General features: G+C 37.7%; 1 protein-coding gene across 1 annotated transcript in view; it reads left to right on the top strand.

The window, feature by feature from the left end:
• Positions 1–5,225: 5,225 nt before the first annotated feature.
• The window catches only part of megf8 (multiple EGF-like-domains 8), a 53,475-nt gene continuing 41,112 nt past the window's right edge, over positions 5,226–17,588 (top strand). Inside the window, exons 1-11 of the mRNA XM_088326748.1 lie at positions 5,226–5,532; positions 7,234–7,423; positions 8,820–8,983; positions 9,726–9,935; positions 9,995–10,175; positions 12,757–12,845; positions 12,969–13,182; positions 14,024–14,207; positions 16,109–16,254; positions 16,327–16,437; positions 16,503–16,654. Coding sequence (XP_088182874.1) covers positions 5,503–5,532; positions 7,234–7,423; positions 8,820–8,983; positions 9,726–9,935; positions 9,995–10,175; positions 12,757–12,845; positions 12,969–13,182; positions 14,024–14,207; positions 16,109–16,254; positions 16,327–16,437; positions 16,503–16,654 — 1,671 coding nt within the window. The 5' untranslated portion in view covers positions 5,226–5,502. The remainder of the gene's footprint in view (positions 5,533–7,233; positions 7,424–8,819; positions 8,984–9,725; positions 9,936–9,994; positions 10,176–12,756; positions 12,846–12,968; positions 13,183–14,023; positions 14,208–16,108; positions 16,255–16,326; positions 16,438–16,502; positions 16,655–17,588) is intronic.

Here is a 17,588-nt window from a genome sequence, read left to right as displayed (position 1 = left end):
AATAATACAGCATTTAAATTTGAATAATAAATAAAAAGACATGAACAATCATTTAAACCTACATTTTTAAATTACTCGTAGGTGGAGAATTTGTATTTATTTTACATAACATGACCCTCACCTAGAGGGAGATGACATTGTCCGCCATTTTGCTGGTGCGGGTATTGAAAAAAAAACATAAAGCTTACGACTGATCAACAGGCAATAGAAGAAAAATTGGTCACTTGGAGTCTCTGTAGTTTGTTTTCCTCCTCCTGCTTTTTAGTACTCAATTGCATGACACAATATCGCAACACTTAGTGGCCAGTGTCACTTTAAGACTCAAATTGCACTTTTGGGATTTCAGTGATTGCGCTTTGATACCCGTCACTGTCATGTGAAAATATCCCAAAATTTGAATTCTGTACACCTAAAGGGAAGTGACATGTGCTATAAGAGCCCAACTGACTTTTTATGTCCTTGTAGACTACATATTTATTTATTCAACCACTGTTACATGAAATTGCTTTGTCATCATGTTTACATCTTTCTCTGTATTTTAATTGTTGTGGTAAAACTTGTACTGTTTCATACACTGCCCACAGAAATAAACCAACACATTTTTCAGAAAAACATACTTTTAAAGCCCCAGTGTGTATCACATAGGAAACTTTAGTGGTGTGAAAAATACTTTATTTATTTAAATATAAAAGTATTCATTAATTAACTATTAATTCAAGTTTTAAGCAAAAACAGATGAACTATCTCGGAAACATGGTTTTAGGCTTGGAAAATTGTAATTACATTACTCAATTTGAAGAAGCTGAGGTGTTTGGCTGCCATCTTAGCAGACATGGGGACTTGAGACTTAGTGACTTGGACTCGAGTCGACTCGAGTCGCTGTTTTTATGACTTGTGACTTGACTTGGACTTGGCAATCTAAGACTCGGGACTTGACTTGTGACTTGACTTGCCCAAGAAAAAAATACTTGGGACTTACTTGGGACTTGAAGGTGAAGACTTGAGACTTACTTGAGACTTGCACATGTGTGACTTGGTCCCATGTCTGCATCTTAGTACTGCGGAAGCTTGTATGACCATTTCGGAAGGTAGCTCGTTCTGGTGATGCTATTGGCATTTAATGGACACTTGCCGCACACTGCTGAGTCCCAAAACTGATGGTGGCCAAGTCTTCTCATTCAGGCTTCTTTACTGCCCTTTTTTAGTAGCTTCTCCCAGTAGCTGCTAAAGTTAGCCATTTACACCAACTCGTACCCACTCCAGCTATATCAAATAGGCCCAATTTTTTCAAATGGTATTCTTTGGGCTTCCGTAGTTTGCCTTTTTCTATAGTGCACGCTCCAGCTACAGTACATTCCAAACACAACAACCTCTATTAGTGAATGATTAAACACCGTCATTTTAAAATAATGTGCAGAACTGACAGTTTTTGACATTTTTTTATTTTCTCAAACATAATTCTCTACATGTTATGGCCTTATAGATGTATTTGTAGGATGTGAAGAAGCAATATTCCAAGAAAAATGAAATTGACAAGGTAAAAAGTAGCAAATGAAAAAAACAGACTGATATATTTACCAGAAATAAACAACCTTTGAATCCCACGGGCGTTGATTTAAGTTTGTGTTATTTGTTTATATTATTTGTAGCACTACAATCCTTTTGAGGGCAGTGACATCAGACTTTAAAAATCAGTTCCAGATTCAAAACGTCTATCAATTCATTTTTTATTGTATTTTTTCTGACTGGGCAGTATATTTGCTTATAGTATAGTAGCTAAATATTATTAGAAAGATAAGAGAAAGATAAGCTTACATCCTTATCAGTGTTCCCGTCATCTCAAATGTTGCACAAGTGCTCGACAGAGTTGAAATAACCCGTCTTTTTTACTCTATCAAGCAATAATATGATAACAGTCACACAGTTTCTCAACTGATGAAAAAAATATAGGAAATAACGTCAATTATTATTTTTTTAAATGTTATAAATTCTTCCACTGAAAATATTTTTAAATTCTCTCAAAACCGCACATTACTCTTTTAATACGTGTAGTTTTTCTATATTTGCTGATCATCTGAGTTTTTTCTTCTTCATTTATCATTTTCATTTTTGGGAGAAATTGTAACTACTATTTTTTTCTTCTGAGACATATGCTTTTTTGTTTTTGCAAATCATGTCACAAAAATATGAGTTTTCTTGCATAAAATGTTGGGTCTCTTTTTTGCTAAATTTTCATTTCATAAGGTCACATTATTACAGTTTTCCTGTATTCAAATTTGCAACTTGAATTTGCAGGTTCTGTGGTTTGAAATTATTATTTTATTTTATTTTAAATGTGTGACTAGTTTTTGGGCCAAAATTATAAATCTGCAATTGTTTTGTGGGGAAAGTTGTCCTGTTATAATGTAGCAAAACTCCCTGTTTCTTCTTCTAAATGATTGCCTATTTACGACATCATTTTACAAGCCTTTGTCATAATGTCGCAAAGCTACAATTCTTCTTATTAATTTGTGTTCTTTATATGCCACACAAATCTGCAAGTTTTTTGGGGGTTAAATTGTTATTTTATGATGTGGAGAAACTTCTTATTTTTATTTTTATTCGTTTTATATTTGTATTTGTATTTGTTTTTTGTGAGGCAAATGTGCCAAGTTCTCATTTTTGTAATCTCTCTTTTTGGTGGGGGAGTTTGTAATTTTATTACGTAGAAAAACTTGTTATGTTTTTCATTACAAATTTGGGATTTTTATTCTTACAATATTCGACAACATTGTTAATTTTTGTGAGAAATTTGTAAATATATAATGTGATAAAATTACAATATTTTCTTCTACTAAAATTATTTTCTCTCAAATTTTCCACATATTAATGACTTTTAGGGAAAAAAATCATTGTGCTATAACATCACAAAACTACAATTTGTTTTTGAATGTTGTTGCTTTTTTCCGTGCTAATTTTCTGTAAATGTGCTGATATGCTTTATGAATTTGTTAAAACCTGGCTGTTTTTCTCTGTTGAGCTTGTCCAAATGACCCGCCACTGCCAGAAGAAAACCTTAATTATTATCTAAGTTTAAATGCCATGACTTTTCTTAGATTGGTCCCAACAACAGAAAACAATGAAATGTTATTTTCATTCACATTTCAATGTTAACTGTATAAAAAAGTACAAAAAAAATGATCTTTAAAAAGAGGTCATAACAAGGGTTAAGCAACACTTTGATAACAGCTACACAGTTTTGCAACAGGCATGTTTCAATGCCGAGGAATTTCCTCCTGGGCAAATCCCAAGATACTTTAAAAAAGTACCAGTATGTTTTTGGAGCCAGAAGATCCATGGGTGTGATGTCATAGGTCATGTTTCTATGAAACTATTAAAAGCTTCTGTGTTTGGACTCGCCGTCGATTTGAGAGGGTTTGTCTCTCGCTGCTAACCAGACTAACCTGATTTGCAAGTCGAAATCGTGTTAATGCAAAGACGCCGTTTACAGAGATGTCTCTGTGTACAAGAAGAGGAAGAACCTTTTACGGTGTTTATAAAGTTTCTCTGGTGGCTGCACAAAATGTATAGAAAAGGTCATAACACATGTTGTGGGTTCATGTGGGTTCATGTTCTGTGTTAGCAAAGACAAAAAAGGAATGTGAAGAACCACTGTATAGCTGCTTGGTGTTTTTGTTTTGTTTTGTTTCTTGTTACTATCCTAGGAGACATTTATGTTAAAATCATTAAAAGTCTGCATTGCAAAATCGTTTTTCTCTGTACACAGAATTGTTTTTTTGTTTTTTACATTGTATAATGCACAATATGTATTATTTAGTGACTTCTGGTGGTTAAAAAACATTAATTAAAAGTAAACAATATTGTTTAAATAATTAGCAAAAATACATAAACTCATACACACATGCTGTTTTTAAAAATACTATTTTGTGTTAAATTTACATATCATGAACTTCACCAAGAAGGAGCTCCCATTATTGTCCGTCATATTGCTACAAAGGGTACCACAAAAAACAAAAACTTTGTAAACGGCTGGTAAAAACAAGAAGAGTAGAGCTTTTCGGCCTTTGTAGTTTGTATTCTTCCTTGTGCTTAGTAGCACGCGTTATTTGTTGCACTGCACAAGACGGCAATATCTAGTGGTCAAAATATTACACATTGTCCATTTACTATTCAATCCTCATTCTTTCAAAATTTGCTAAAGACTCTAAAACTGAAACTTTTACTTTAAGATAACAGAAAGTGGCCGCACATGAGATATCATAATATAATATATACTGTAAAATACTTATTATAACATTTGTTCTTCAAACACAAAATCAATGACTCAATATCATCTTAATAATTTGGACTTGCTAAAAAATAAAACTATATGTATTCCCAATCAATAAACAGTAAAGTGTACTGAAGTAGTTTGCAGACAATATACTGCATTGTTTAGCCAACGTTAATGGTCTAAAGTTTTTGAAACATTTCAGTTTAAAGCTGCACATAGTGATAAGAAGAACGTTTTTTTCTTCACCAAATATATTACATCAAATCACTCTAGATAACAAGTTTTTCCTAGAATATGATTGCATCACATTTCCATCCATCCATCCATCCATCCATTATCTGCACCGCTTATCCTCAGTAGGGTCGCAGGGGTGCTGGAGCCCATCCCAGCTATCTTCGGGCAGTGGGCAGGGAACACCCTGAACTGGTTGCCAGCCAATCGCAGGGCACACAGGGACAGTCAATTTGCTCGCTCATTCACACCTAGGAACAATTTGGCCCTGTCAATTAACCTGCATGTTTTTGGAATGTGGGAGGAAACCCACGCAAGCACGGGGAGAACATGCAAACTCCACATAGGAGGTTTGATCTCACGACCTCAGAACTGTGCCGCACACGCGCTAACCACTGCGTCGTACTGCCCTGCGTCACATTTCTAATAAAATCAACATAGTTGCAACGTTTGCTGCAAGAAAGCAGACGGTTGCCTTGACGATGGAGGGAGCGCTCTACTGCTATCTGCTGGAGATTTTATATTACAGCAACACCCACGAGAAACAATTCCTGTATTTTTTACGAATTTCTTTTGTTTTGTTCTTCCAACAAAATTCAAACTTCAAATTAATACGTTTGAATTAAATGAACAAATGAATAGACTCCAAAATAAATGTGTTTTTTTCTGGATGCGGTGCGCCATCGCTCCTAGGTTACGCCACTGAGTCAGTTTTTGTGTCTGTGTCGACCATCACCACAACAACAACGAGCATCCGTATTGGCAAATATAAAACAGCTTTTTGGTCTCATTTTAGTCAGTTCCAAGAGCGATGCCCTAAATCAAAAATGATCGATCCGGAGTAAGTCCGCATCTGGATCGTGCACAGTCGCCGCCTAACGGATGCAGCCGTGTTGTTGTTAGCATTCTGCTAGCTAGCCGGTTTTCTTCTTGCTGTCTCCTCCATCACGAGGACGTTTCGCTTAGGAGACCGACACGGAGAGAGACAAAAGATGTAAATGGCGAAGGAGTCGGGGAGACGGGAATTGGTGCGTAGGAAATGTGGAAAAAATACAACATGTTGAAAAAAATGGCATAGAGTAGATGCGAGATAGCTAGCTAGCGATTAAGCTAACGGGCCATGGCTGGGTAACGGTGTACACCTCTTTAGAACACTGTGTGTTTAACATTTTTATCGTTATACATTTAATATTGTTTGTTTACTCTGCCAAATATAACAACAACAAGCGGGTAATAATCGTTTTTTATTCTACTCAACTCAATTGTGTGTCTATGGCATATTAAATCAACCATTGTTGCGTTTTAAATAAGTTTTTAAAGAGCAATTTGCACCAAATTATATATCCCCCGAAATGTCACAACAATTAGAATCCAAAGATACCATATGTGTATTTTATTCTAACTTGTGCATAATGTCGCTCCTAATCTCTTTGTATTAAGTAGTACAATTCACGATGCACTTGAGCCAGTCTTCAAGCTCTACCTTGTAAATATTGCCTACCTAAATAATATTATTATTTTATCGTGGTTATATTGAAATATCCTATTAAAGTTTTATTGTGCAGTGCCACTTGAATCCTGTTGTAAACAATGTATGCTACGTTGTAATAAATTTCTATAAATACATCTTTTTTTCACACTTTAAATAATTGTAAACTTGATTTGTATTACAATTTGTTTCATTTTCTCACGTAAAATTATTTAGAAATATATAAAAACGTCTATCCAGTCCATTTTTTTTTCAATACAAAGTAAGAAAATAAAACAATTAACCACAAGTCAAGTCAAGACATGTTTATTTGTATAGCCCTATATCACAAAGAGTCTCAACGGGCTGCACAGAGCACATATTATTGTAAACCACAGATTATTATTACACCATCCCTTGATCTAAACCCTACATAAGAGCAAAGAAAAACTCAAAAACCTCAACATGAGGAAAATGAAGAAACCTTGAGAAGGGACTGCACATGAGGTAATCCCCCTTCCAGGATGACCAGGCTGCAATAGATGTTGCAATAACAAATAATAAATAGACATTGACAACATAAAATATTGGTTATTCAAAATAATATAAAACAGCTGTGTATAATTGCAATATACTAAATAACATTCCCCAAATAAAAACATATACCTAAAAAGAGATGATTGACCATTCCAGTCCATGTAGAATTTAGAATTTACTTTTTATCGTCATTCTTTGTAACCATGCACGCAGAACAAAATGTCGATACACCTGACCCGTACAGTTAAACTGTAGCGAGTCGATGCAGCCGCAGCCAAACAGGGCTGCCGCCATTTTAGACCCAACTGCTGTTTTGGGAGTCATTAGGTGACCAAACCCCCCAATTCCAACCCTTAATGCCGAGCGCCAAGCACGGAGGCAATGAGTACCAATGTTGTAAGTCTTGTATGACTCGGCCGAGGCTTGAATCAGCGACCTCCCAGTCTCGGAGTGGGCGCCCTGCCATCTAGACTACCGAGCTGGTATACCAACATGCTCTACACTCTGACACTGTAAAAGGATACCACCTTTTTTTGTCTCGGTTACTAACAAAATAAAGCATTTGGATTCATCTTCAAATATGTTGATGATGCAGAAAAATGGTCGTTTAGACTTGTTTACCTCTGGGTTGAGTCTACAAACTGTGGCAGCATTTTTGCATTGTCACTTAATTGGTAATTCCCTATGTACACATATTAAAACATCCACCATTTTTACCACCCAGACAGCACCAGGGATGGCTTCCCCCCTGCCCGTCTGCTTCCTTCTTGTGCTGGCGCTGCTGGCCGGTCCGCCCACATGCTGGGCGGGGGACTGCAAGGGCAACCGGCAAGTCTTGAGGGGCCCACCAGGCTACGTGACAGATGGACCTGGGAACTACTCGGTTAATGGCAACTGCGAGTGGCTCATCAAAGGTTTGAATTTTTATATTTTATTATATAATTGATTTACATTTGACCCCGGGATACAACGTTGTCTGTTCTAAAGTGGGAATCAGAAATGGGGAATTGCAGTATAGCCGGGGATAGGAACCCATTATAATGAGCTAAAAAAACACGGTTCCCCTGATAAAAACATTAAATTACAATATTGTATTGCTGACTTGCTAAGTCCTTACGAATAATCCAATAGGACAAGAGTGTCATAGTCAAATAAGCGCAGGGCCAAATAAAACATTTTGAAACTAGCCGAGGTCTGGACAGATCAACTATTCATTGAAACTCATTGAAAAAATTACACATATAGTCTAGTGAACATTCTGAAAACTACAGAAATACATTTAAAAACACTTTGATAAAAAAAGCAATATTTTCTTATAACAAACATTGACTTTGAGGATGTTTGCAAATTTATTAACAACAAACCTCTATGTAACACAAAAATAAAATAAAAAATCTTCTTGAAAATGATTGTCTGTTACATGTACATACTGCAGAAAGGAGCTAGCCAAAAACATTGAACGGCGGATGTATTTCCTGTTCTTTCTCTTGTCTGTCTCTCCAGTATCACTAATGCATTGTGGGGGGATTTTTGCGTATAAAAGATCTGCAGGCTTTCTGCAGTCTGCAGCCCTGTTTTATTAATGACTTAAGACTTTTACATATGTGCAAGATCATATGGGTATTTTTTTCTATCCTGGTGCTTAATTGATGTATAGATAATAGCATAGAGGGAGTACGCAGATGAGTGACTAGCGTGTCTGCGGCACAGTTCTGAGGTCATGAGTACAAATCCAGCTACCAGTCTTCCTGTGTGGAGTTTGCATGTTCTCCCCATGCTTGCGTGGGTTTCCTCCCACATTCCAAAAACATAAATGTCAGGTTAATTGGCCGGTCCACATTAGGCCTAGGTGTGAATGAGAGAGTGAATTGTCTGTCTCTGGCTGGCAACCAATTCAGGGTGTCCCCCGCCCACTGCCCGAAGATAGCTAGGGATGGGCTCCAATACCCCCGTGACCCTAGTGAGAATAAGCGGTGCAAATGATAGATGGATGAATGGATAGCTTATATATTGTATATCTATATGGATGTATTTATTTATCTGGGTATTTATTAGCACTTATTTATTATATGTATAATTAAAGAACTATCTACAGGTTTATAACCTAACTAATGTGGACATGGGACTAACATAAATCAATATTTTGAGTTGTATCTGACGCCTGCTCATTTGGCACCCTTTTTGGCGGGCAAAAACAGTCAAAGCCAAACAGGGAGAAAAAACATATCTTGATGGTCTACTGTATGCAAAGATCTACTTAATAAGTTCTGCTGATGTCATTCAGTGATATAAACCTCCTGATCTTTCCAGCTCCGAGTAGCAGCTACCGCATCGTGCTGAACTTCACCTTCATGGACACAGAATGCACTTACGACTACCTTTTTGTGTACGACGGAGACTCCTACCAAAGCCCCTTACTTGGCAGTCTGAGCGGCAACACCCTGCCCGAGACCATCGAGGCCACGTCTGGGAAGGTCTCACTCATTTTAGCCATTATACAACCCAATCTTTTCAAATGGCGTTCAACCTTGTGATTTTTTTATTACTGTCCTTAAAGTGAAACTGCACCTCTACTCCCATTAGGGGTTAGTGGCACTCTTATTTGCAAAGTTTGCCGTTGTTCGCACTGAGCATTTGCGCTTTGCACATAAGACTGAAGTGTAGCTAATAAGTATAGAAAACCTTCCAGTTACACCATGAAAAATAATGAACAGAAATGAAAAGACTGGCGGAGAATGGCGGCGGTAAATAGACAGGCAAGTGTCCTTCGAAAAAAACAAGAAGAGAAAATATGACAAATCCTATGTAGCGCTTGCCTTGGCTAATCACCAATCCAGACATCATCTTTGATTAAATTATAAATCAGCACTAATGATTTTATATATTTTTGTTTTGCAGGTTTTTAATATTGTGCTCTCTAATGATAACGATCAGTTTGAATGCATTTTTTTTTTATTTTAGCAATTTTGATTTTCAGTAACCTATGGTTTGACATGGTCAGTCAAAAAATGTATATAGTTTATAAAGATTTGTATTTGATATTTGAATTTAAAAGGCACATATGTACAATTATATGTACAAATATGGGAGATGAGGCCTCGGGCGTTCAACAGGTTTTCTTCTTACTAGGAGGCATGACAGAAAACAATTGTGAACCAATGTTTAATTTAAATCCTGAGTTTTCTATTTGTGTTTTCATTTTCTTCTTTTTTTTAGATGCTGCTTCATCTGTTCAGTGACGCCAACTACAACCTGCTCGGCTTCAACGCAACCTACGTCTTTTCTGTGTGCCCTGGAGCATGCGGTGGGCACGGGCGCTGCGACCCATCCACACACAAGTGCCACTGCCAGCAGGGTTGGGGCGGACCCTCTTGCACAACCCCACTGTGCTCCCACACCTGCTCGGCACATGGTCAATGTGACAAGGTAAGGCTTGGGATGAACACGGGAGGGATAGCAAATAACTCGTGTGTGTTTCCCATCAGAAAGGAGAGCGCTGCTCGTGCCAATCCGGATTCTTGGGCCAGAGTTGCCAGCTCGGTCTCCATGACGACGTAGGGGCGGGGCAGTGGTGGCGCGTCAGTGATGGAGACCCCTATATGTCCTCGAGGACAGGCTCGGCTGGCGTCTATCTTCACTCTACTGGAGCTATGTACTTGTTTGGAGGTGAGATTTAATTATTCCTGATTTGTTTTAAAAACCTCGTGTGTGTTATATAGAAAACCACTAGTGATTTAAAACGTATGTCATTCTTTTATATACTACAAGGCATACAGGATTATAAAATAGTCTTTTGTCATAATTGTTTTTATACATAAGGCGGACTGGTCTTTAAGGCGCAAAGAATTAAAACTTCAGTAAGAGCAACCGTATTCATTCATGTATAACTGTTGCCTGGTTCATAAAACTAACAGCATTTATTAGTCCAATGATTGATCAGTCATAAAACTTCACTTATCGATATCACAAAATATTGGATGCAATGAGAATTGAATTGATTCGCGGCAGTTAGCGCGCCCACACTTAACCCCTAGACCGTCAGTGATACAGATGACATATGAGAGGGATTCAATGTTAACTCATTTATTACTCTGCTTTTACCCACGGTGCCAGAAACGAATGATAGAGACTTTAGAAAATAGAAATTAGTCCTGAAAGATGTAAATAAATGTAAAAATGCACAACAAGGGAAACAACTCCTAGGTGTGTCTGATATTGGATCAGACTTTGCGATTATTTGTATCTTTTAGGCAATTATCTTCATTTTGTAATATTCGTTTCGGGCATTGTAGGTGAAAACAGTGTGATAATGAGATAAGATATAATGCCTAGTCATATGTCATCTGTATCACTGGAGTTATATTGGTTAAGCAGCGCCGTTTTCAGCGTCACAACACTGGTTCGATTTACAGGACTGTCTCAGAAAATTAGAATATTGTGATAAAGTTCTTTATTTTCTGTAATGCAATTAAAAAAACAAAAATGTCATACATTCTGGATTCATTACACATCAACTGAACTATTTCAAGCCTTTTATTATTTTAATATTGCTGAATTTGGCTTACAGCTTAAGAAAACTCAAAAATCCTATCTCAAAATATTAGAATATCATGAAAAAGTATACAAGTAGGCTATTCAACTAATCACCTGAATCATCTAATTAACTCGAAACACCTTGCGAGGGTTTCCCGAGCCTTAAAAACACTCAGCTTGGTTCAGTAAACTAAATCACAAGTATGGGGAAGACTGCTGATCCGACTGCTGTCCAGAGGACCATCATTGATACTCTCCATCAGGAGGGTAAGACACAAAAAGAAATTTCTCAAAGAGCAGGCTGTTCACAGAGTGCAGTTTCAAAGCATATCCACAAAAAGTCTGTTGGAAGGGAAAAATGTGGCCGGAAACGCTGCACAACCAAGAGAGATGACCGCAGCCTTAACAAAATTGTGAAGAAGAGCCCCTTCCAGAATTTGGGGGAGCTTCAAAGACAGTGGGCAGAAGCTGGAGTCCAGGTATCAAAAGCCACAGTTCACAGACGTGTCCGGGAAATGGGCTACAATAGCCGTATTCCCATGGTCAAGCCACTTCTGAACTCAAGACAACGGAAGAAGCGTCTGACTTGGGCTATGGAGAAGAAGCACTGGACAGTTGCAGAGTGGTCCAAAGTCCTCTTTTCAGACGAAAGCAAGTTTTGCATTTCATTTGGAAGTCAAGGCGCCAGAGTCTGGAGAAAGGCTGGAGAAGAGCAAAATCTAAGTTGCTTGAAATCCAGTGTGAAGTTCCCACAGTCAGCAATGGTTTGGGGAGCCATGTCAGCTGCTGGTGTTGGTCCACTGTGTTTCATCAAGTCCAGAGTAAATGCAACTGTGTACCAAGAGATTTTAGAGCACTACATGCTTCCATCTGCTGAAAAGCTCTACGGAGATGAGTATTTCATTTACCAGCATGATCTGGCACCTGCCCACAGTGCCAAAACCACCAGTAACTGGTGCACTGACCATGGCATCACTGTCCTTGATTGGCCTGCTAATTCCCCTGACCTGAACCCCATCGAGAATTTGTGGGGTATAGTTAAGAAGAAGATGAAAGACACCAGACCTACAAATGCAAATGAGCTGAAGGCCGCTATCGAAGCATCCTGGGCATCAATAACACCTCAGCAATGCCACAGGCTGATTGCCTCCATGCCACGCCGGATTGATGCAGTAATCCGTGCAAAAGGATTCCCAACCAAGTACTGAGTGCATCAATGGACATTTTCAAATGTTTGATTTAGTTTTGCTGTTATAAAATTATTTTTTTTACTTGGTCTGAGGAAGTATTCTAATATTTTGAGATAGGATTTTTGAGTTTTTTTCAGCTGTAAGCCAAAATCAGCAATATTCAAATAATAAAAGGCTTGAAATAGTTCAGTTGATGTGTAATGAATCCAGAATGTATGACATTTTTGTTTTTTTAATTGCATTACAGAAAATAAAGAACTTTATCACAATATTCAAATTTTCTGAGACAGTCCTGTATGTTGAAAAAAAAGTTTTGCGATTTAGGTTAGCAATGTTTTTCGATTGAATTATTATATATAGTATAGTATTATACCGTAAAACCTCTTGTTCTTGGAATGCGCACACTTCAGCTCCATTCTAAGCTACAAAGACTAATAGTGACATATTACACACTATCACGTTGAAGTTTTTTTTTTTCAATATTAATTTTGTTTTCTTGTCTTCCCCATCCCACACAATTTTAGGATTTGACCTGAACAGAGCACTTGGTGACTTGACAAAATACAACTTTACATCCAACCAATGGGAAAGCAGGTCATATGGTCATTCCCCTGTAAGTTTTGCCAATTCTACTGACCTCACCTTTATTAACATTAGCTTACTGTTAGTTTTCGACAATGAGTTTATTTTGAGTATAGCAAATTGTGTTTTATTCATATTTCAATGCTTCTTTCAGTTGGCCCGGCACTCTCACACTGCTGTGGAGTGGGCTGGAAAAATGGTGGTTTTTGGTGGGGAGCTAGCCAACGGCTCCTTAGCAAGCGACGTTTGGGTGTACCGTCCCCTGGAAGACGACTGGCAGCAGCTCGGCTTTCCCAACAGCGGCGGCGCTCCCAGTCTTGCTAATCATGCCGCTTCCGTGGTAGACAACTACCTCTACGTGTTTGGAGGTTGGTTTTACAAGTCGATTTATTCCATCCACTTTAACCTATCAAAGATGAAGGCCACGAAAATCAGAGCTTTTCTTGAAAATTAAACTGTATTGTCAACACCTGATCAATCATGATTACTTTAACCCAGTGCATCTCAATTATTTTGTCGTGCTCCCCCTCAAGAGAAGAAACACTCTTGCGCCCCAACAAGAAACACCTAATATCCGTGGTCACATGGTACTCTATTATTATATTTTGTTGATATATTGTCAATATTATTGTATTTTTTGTACTTTTATTTCTATAGGTGGTATTTGGTGATTTAATAGCCCTAGCTATGAGTCTCCTCCTTATTTACTTATGATCTGACGTTCACGTTGTCAGTATGTCGAGCTTTGTTTTCGAATATGAGTTTATTTTTAGTCAAATGTGATTAAATACTGCTAATGAGAAAAGTATAGGTGTATTACCTTGGATTCTGAAACACTATTTGGCCATTTTTTACCTTGGAGGGGTAAAGATTTTTCCTCCAGTCCGTCAAAAAGTTGTCAATCTCGTCTAAAAGTTTAAAATCTTAAAAAGAATGCAAGGGACTCAAGGTTTTCTCATTTTCATATATTTTTTGAATTTCAATCAAACATAATCTCCTTAAGAATTAAGGAAATTAAGCAGAACACCATAATGTGTTCATTCGAATGCATTACATTAGTTGGGAGGCTAGAAAAAAGGTGGTAAAACATATTAAAACATATAGACATCCTTCCGTCACAAGTGGGTTATAAAAAAAAAAATCATCATGTTAGCGTAGCGATTAAGAGCATAATTCAACTTCACTTTTAATCCTGATTGTCAATTCCAGGTCGCACTGTAGAAGACATGTTTTCCTCCACCCTGTATCGGTTCAGCCTGCAAGGTTCTGGGCAGTGGGAAATCGTCCAGCCCACTGGCGGGAAGCCCCCGGCAACCGCCGGCCATTCCATGGTGTTCCACAGCCCCTCCAGGACATTGTTGGTTTATGGAGGTCACCGACCGACCACGGCCAGGTAAAAAAAAGAAACATGAAATTAAGATTTTTCATATTAAAAGTCCATCTGTGGCACTTAAGGAGGCAGCTAGCACTAGAACAGGGGTGGACGACCCACGGCCTGCTGGCCCATATACAATCTGCAACCTCAGTGGAACTGCTTAAATCTAGGCTGACAACACACTTGTATTCTATGGCTATAAATGACCTATATTTCATGTTGACAATATCTATGTATTGTTTTTTTATTGATACATTCATTGCAACCTGGTCATCCTTTTGATTTTATTTTTGATTTTATATTATGCTTTCATTATTTTATATATTTTTTTAATTTTATTGTTTGCATTCACTGCAGCTTGGTCATCCTGGAAGGGGGATTACCTCATTTGCGGCCCCTTCTCAAGATAACTTCTCGCTGAGGTTTTTGAGTTTTTCCTTTCCCTCATGTAGGTTTTAGATCAGGGGATGGTGTAATAAGTCTGTAGTTTGGAATAGTCTGTGGTCTGTGCAGCCCTTGTGATTAAGGACTATACAAATAAACTTGACATGACTCGACATATGTTGGGCTTTTAATTCAGGTTCGCGAAGCAAAAATGGTAATATAGTTTTCCTTCAAGTGTCTTTGCCCCCCCTATTTTTAATTGGCATTTTTTCATTGCAGAGTTGGCATCTGGGTATAAATTTAGGGTGTGTCAACAACAGCTCATACTTATTATTTTGGACCGCCAAAAAAGTAAAGAGAAATTGTGTTAATAATAAACAAACATATAAAGTAATGTTAAATAAAGTTTTACTAATTTATCTTGTTGTTTTGGTGTCACTCCTGTCCTCAGTGTCCCTTCGTGGGCCCCTGTTATATATCCATCGTTTAATCTATTATATGCACTGCTTATCCTCAGTAGTATTGCGGGGGTGCCCGAGCCCATCCCGGCTGTCTTCGGGCAGTGGGCAGGGGACACCATGAACCGGTTGCCTGACAGTCACAGGGCACACACAGGCAGACAACTCACTCGCTCATTCACACCTAGGGACAATTTGGACTGGACAATGAACCTAACATGTTTGTTTTTGGAATGTGGGAGGAAACTGGAGTGCCAGGGGAAACCCACGCAGACACGGGGAGAACGTGCAAACTCCACACAGAGAGGCTGCTGTAGCTGGACTTGAACCCTGAACCTCTGCACCTTTGGGCTGCACGCTAACCACCCAGCCGCCGTGCCACTCCCATTAAAAAAAAAAAAAAATGTGTATATATATATATATATATATATATATATATATATATATATATATATATATATTTTTTTTTTTTTTTTTTTTTTTTTTTAATGAATTATTCATGTGTACTGCACTTGAAGCTTACATCTAAAAAGCTTCCTACATTTTTTTGAAAGTTGTTATTTTTTTAATGACATATTTATTTTATTGAGCAAGATATGTATCAAATACCATGCAAGAAAGACAAAAAAACAATTGAGCTAGTTATAAATTGTAGCGCTTAAAAAGGGACATGATACCTGGCTTTAATTCTGAAGGTTTTAAAAGCAATTTGACATTAATTAACAAGTTAATATAAATTGAAATATAACGTTTACCTGTACATACTTGCATTTATATTTATTGGTTAATGCATATGAGAAGAAATTGATGCACCAACATATTTTTTCTTCCTCATGTCTTGCTGAGGTATGGGATCAAGATTCGTTTTTGACAGATACAAAAAAAAATTAACATTCAATTTTGTTTTTTTTCCTGGCCCGGCCCCTCTGTCAATTCATTTAGCCCAATGTGGCAAGTGACTAAAATAGTTGGCCTACCCTTGCGCCAAAAGCTAACATAAAAGTTTAAAAATGTGCTCTAGGATTGTTTTTTAAAGCAACGAAAAGTGATATGGCACAATATTTTGCTATATTTTAGGTTTAGTGTGAGGGTGAACAACACTGACGCTTTCCACGTTGACCAACGTTTTTGGACTGCATTCCGCTCCCGTTACCCAGCAACGGGACCTCGAGAAAGAGCCTTCCACACGGCCACTGTCATCGGAAACTACATGGTAGTCTATGGTGAGACAAAATGGAGACATAAACCAGTTCGTAAATCTTCTGGACATCAATGAGCTTCAACTGCTCCTCAAGGTGGGAACGTTCACATCCACTACCAAGAGGAAAAGTGCTACGACGAGGAAATCTTCTTTTACCATTTGGGCTGTCATCAGTGGGTGTCGGCTGGCGAAAGATGGTCACTCAGTGAGTTTATATTTTCATATGGCTTTTTCTTGTTGGTCTGGTTTAACTTGCATTGTTTCCTGTAGGTGGGGAAGGCATCAAGGGGCGCTATTCCCATGTGGCTGCAGTGATGGAGGGACGGGTGTTGCTTGTTGCCAGCGGTTACAACGGCATCGCCCAGGGAGACCTTATGGCTTTCAAAGTCCCGCTGTTTGTCACTAGCACCGAAGGTGATAGGGTAAGAGAAAAGTAACGCTTTGACCTTGCAAATCCATTAACCAATTTTTTTTACTTGTTTGAAAAGGCCTGCACCTATTTTATTTTAGTTGTATTTGTATCTTGTATATATTAGATCTGGACGTTTATTACAATTTAATCTGGATCAGGTGTCACCAACCTTTTTGAACATAATGGCTACTTTCTTGTTACTGATTAGTGGCTATTTAAAACAAGTTATCTTCTTATTACTATATAATTACTATGCTACTAATACGTTATTACCCTGTTGTAATATTTAGAAGTAGGCTTAAAACAGGCTCAGGCAGCCACTTAACATATGCCTTGTAAAAGGTCACGAGAGATTTGAATATGCACATGCTAATTTTAAAAATAATTGTGTAAGAAAGAATTGCTCATGTCACTGATTTCTTATGCCAGTTGGGTATCAGATTTCCTTGAAAATCACAACGACCCATCACAGGTGGGCTATTTATTCATTGTGGTACCACTTTGGTGACCCCTCATTTAGCTAAATCTTATTTCAATTCTGGTGTTAATCTAGATTAATCCAAAAAGCTTCTATTGAACATTTGTATACATCGGTATAGCTCTGTTTTTTAAAATGTATTTTATTTTCTATTATTATTTTTTTAAATAAAATAATTCATTTTAATTCTGATTTATGCAATATGTGACAAAAACAACACCACTGTATTTTCACACCTATTAGGCGCAGTGTTTTAAAGGGTGCACTCCCTTTGGTTCAAATAATTTCTCTGGAAGCTCATATGGCGCACTGTCTAATAACGAATGTCTCACACGACCGCCTTTAATACCACAACAAGTGTACGTATAAAAAAAGGACAGGTAACATAACTGAGTTTGGTTGCGGTTTATTTCGTATTTATCACAAAGTAAAAACCAGAGTACAGGGAAAAAAAAACACAATTAAA

The sequence above is a fragment of the Urocampus carinirostris genome, chromosome 2 (assembly GCF_059441175.1).
Source record: "Urocampus carinirostris isolate Australia breed hairy pipefish chromosome 2, RoL_Ucar_1.0, whole genome shotgun sequence".
In the NCBI taxonomy this organism is placed as follows: Eukaryota; Metazoa; Chordata; class Actinopteri; order Syngnathiformes; family Syngnathidae; genus Urocampus; species Urocampus carinirostris.
Note: the sequence above shows the minus strand (reverse complement) of the source record. Positions and strands in the feature narration are given on the sequence as shown.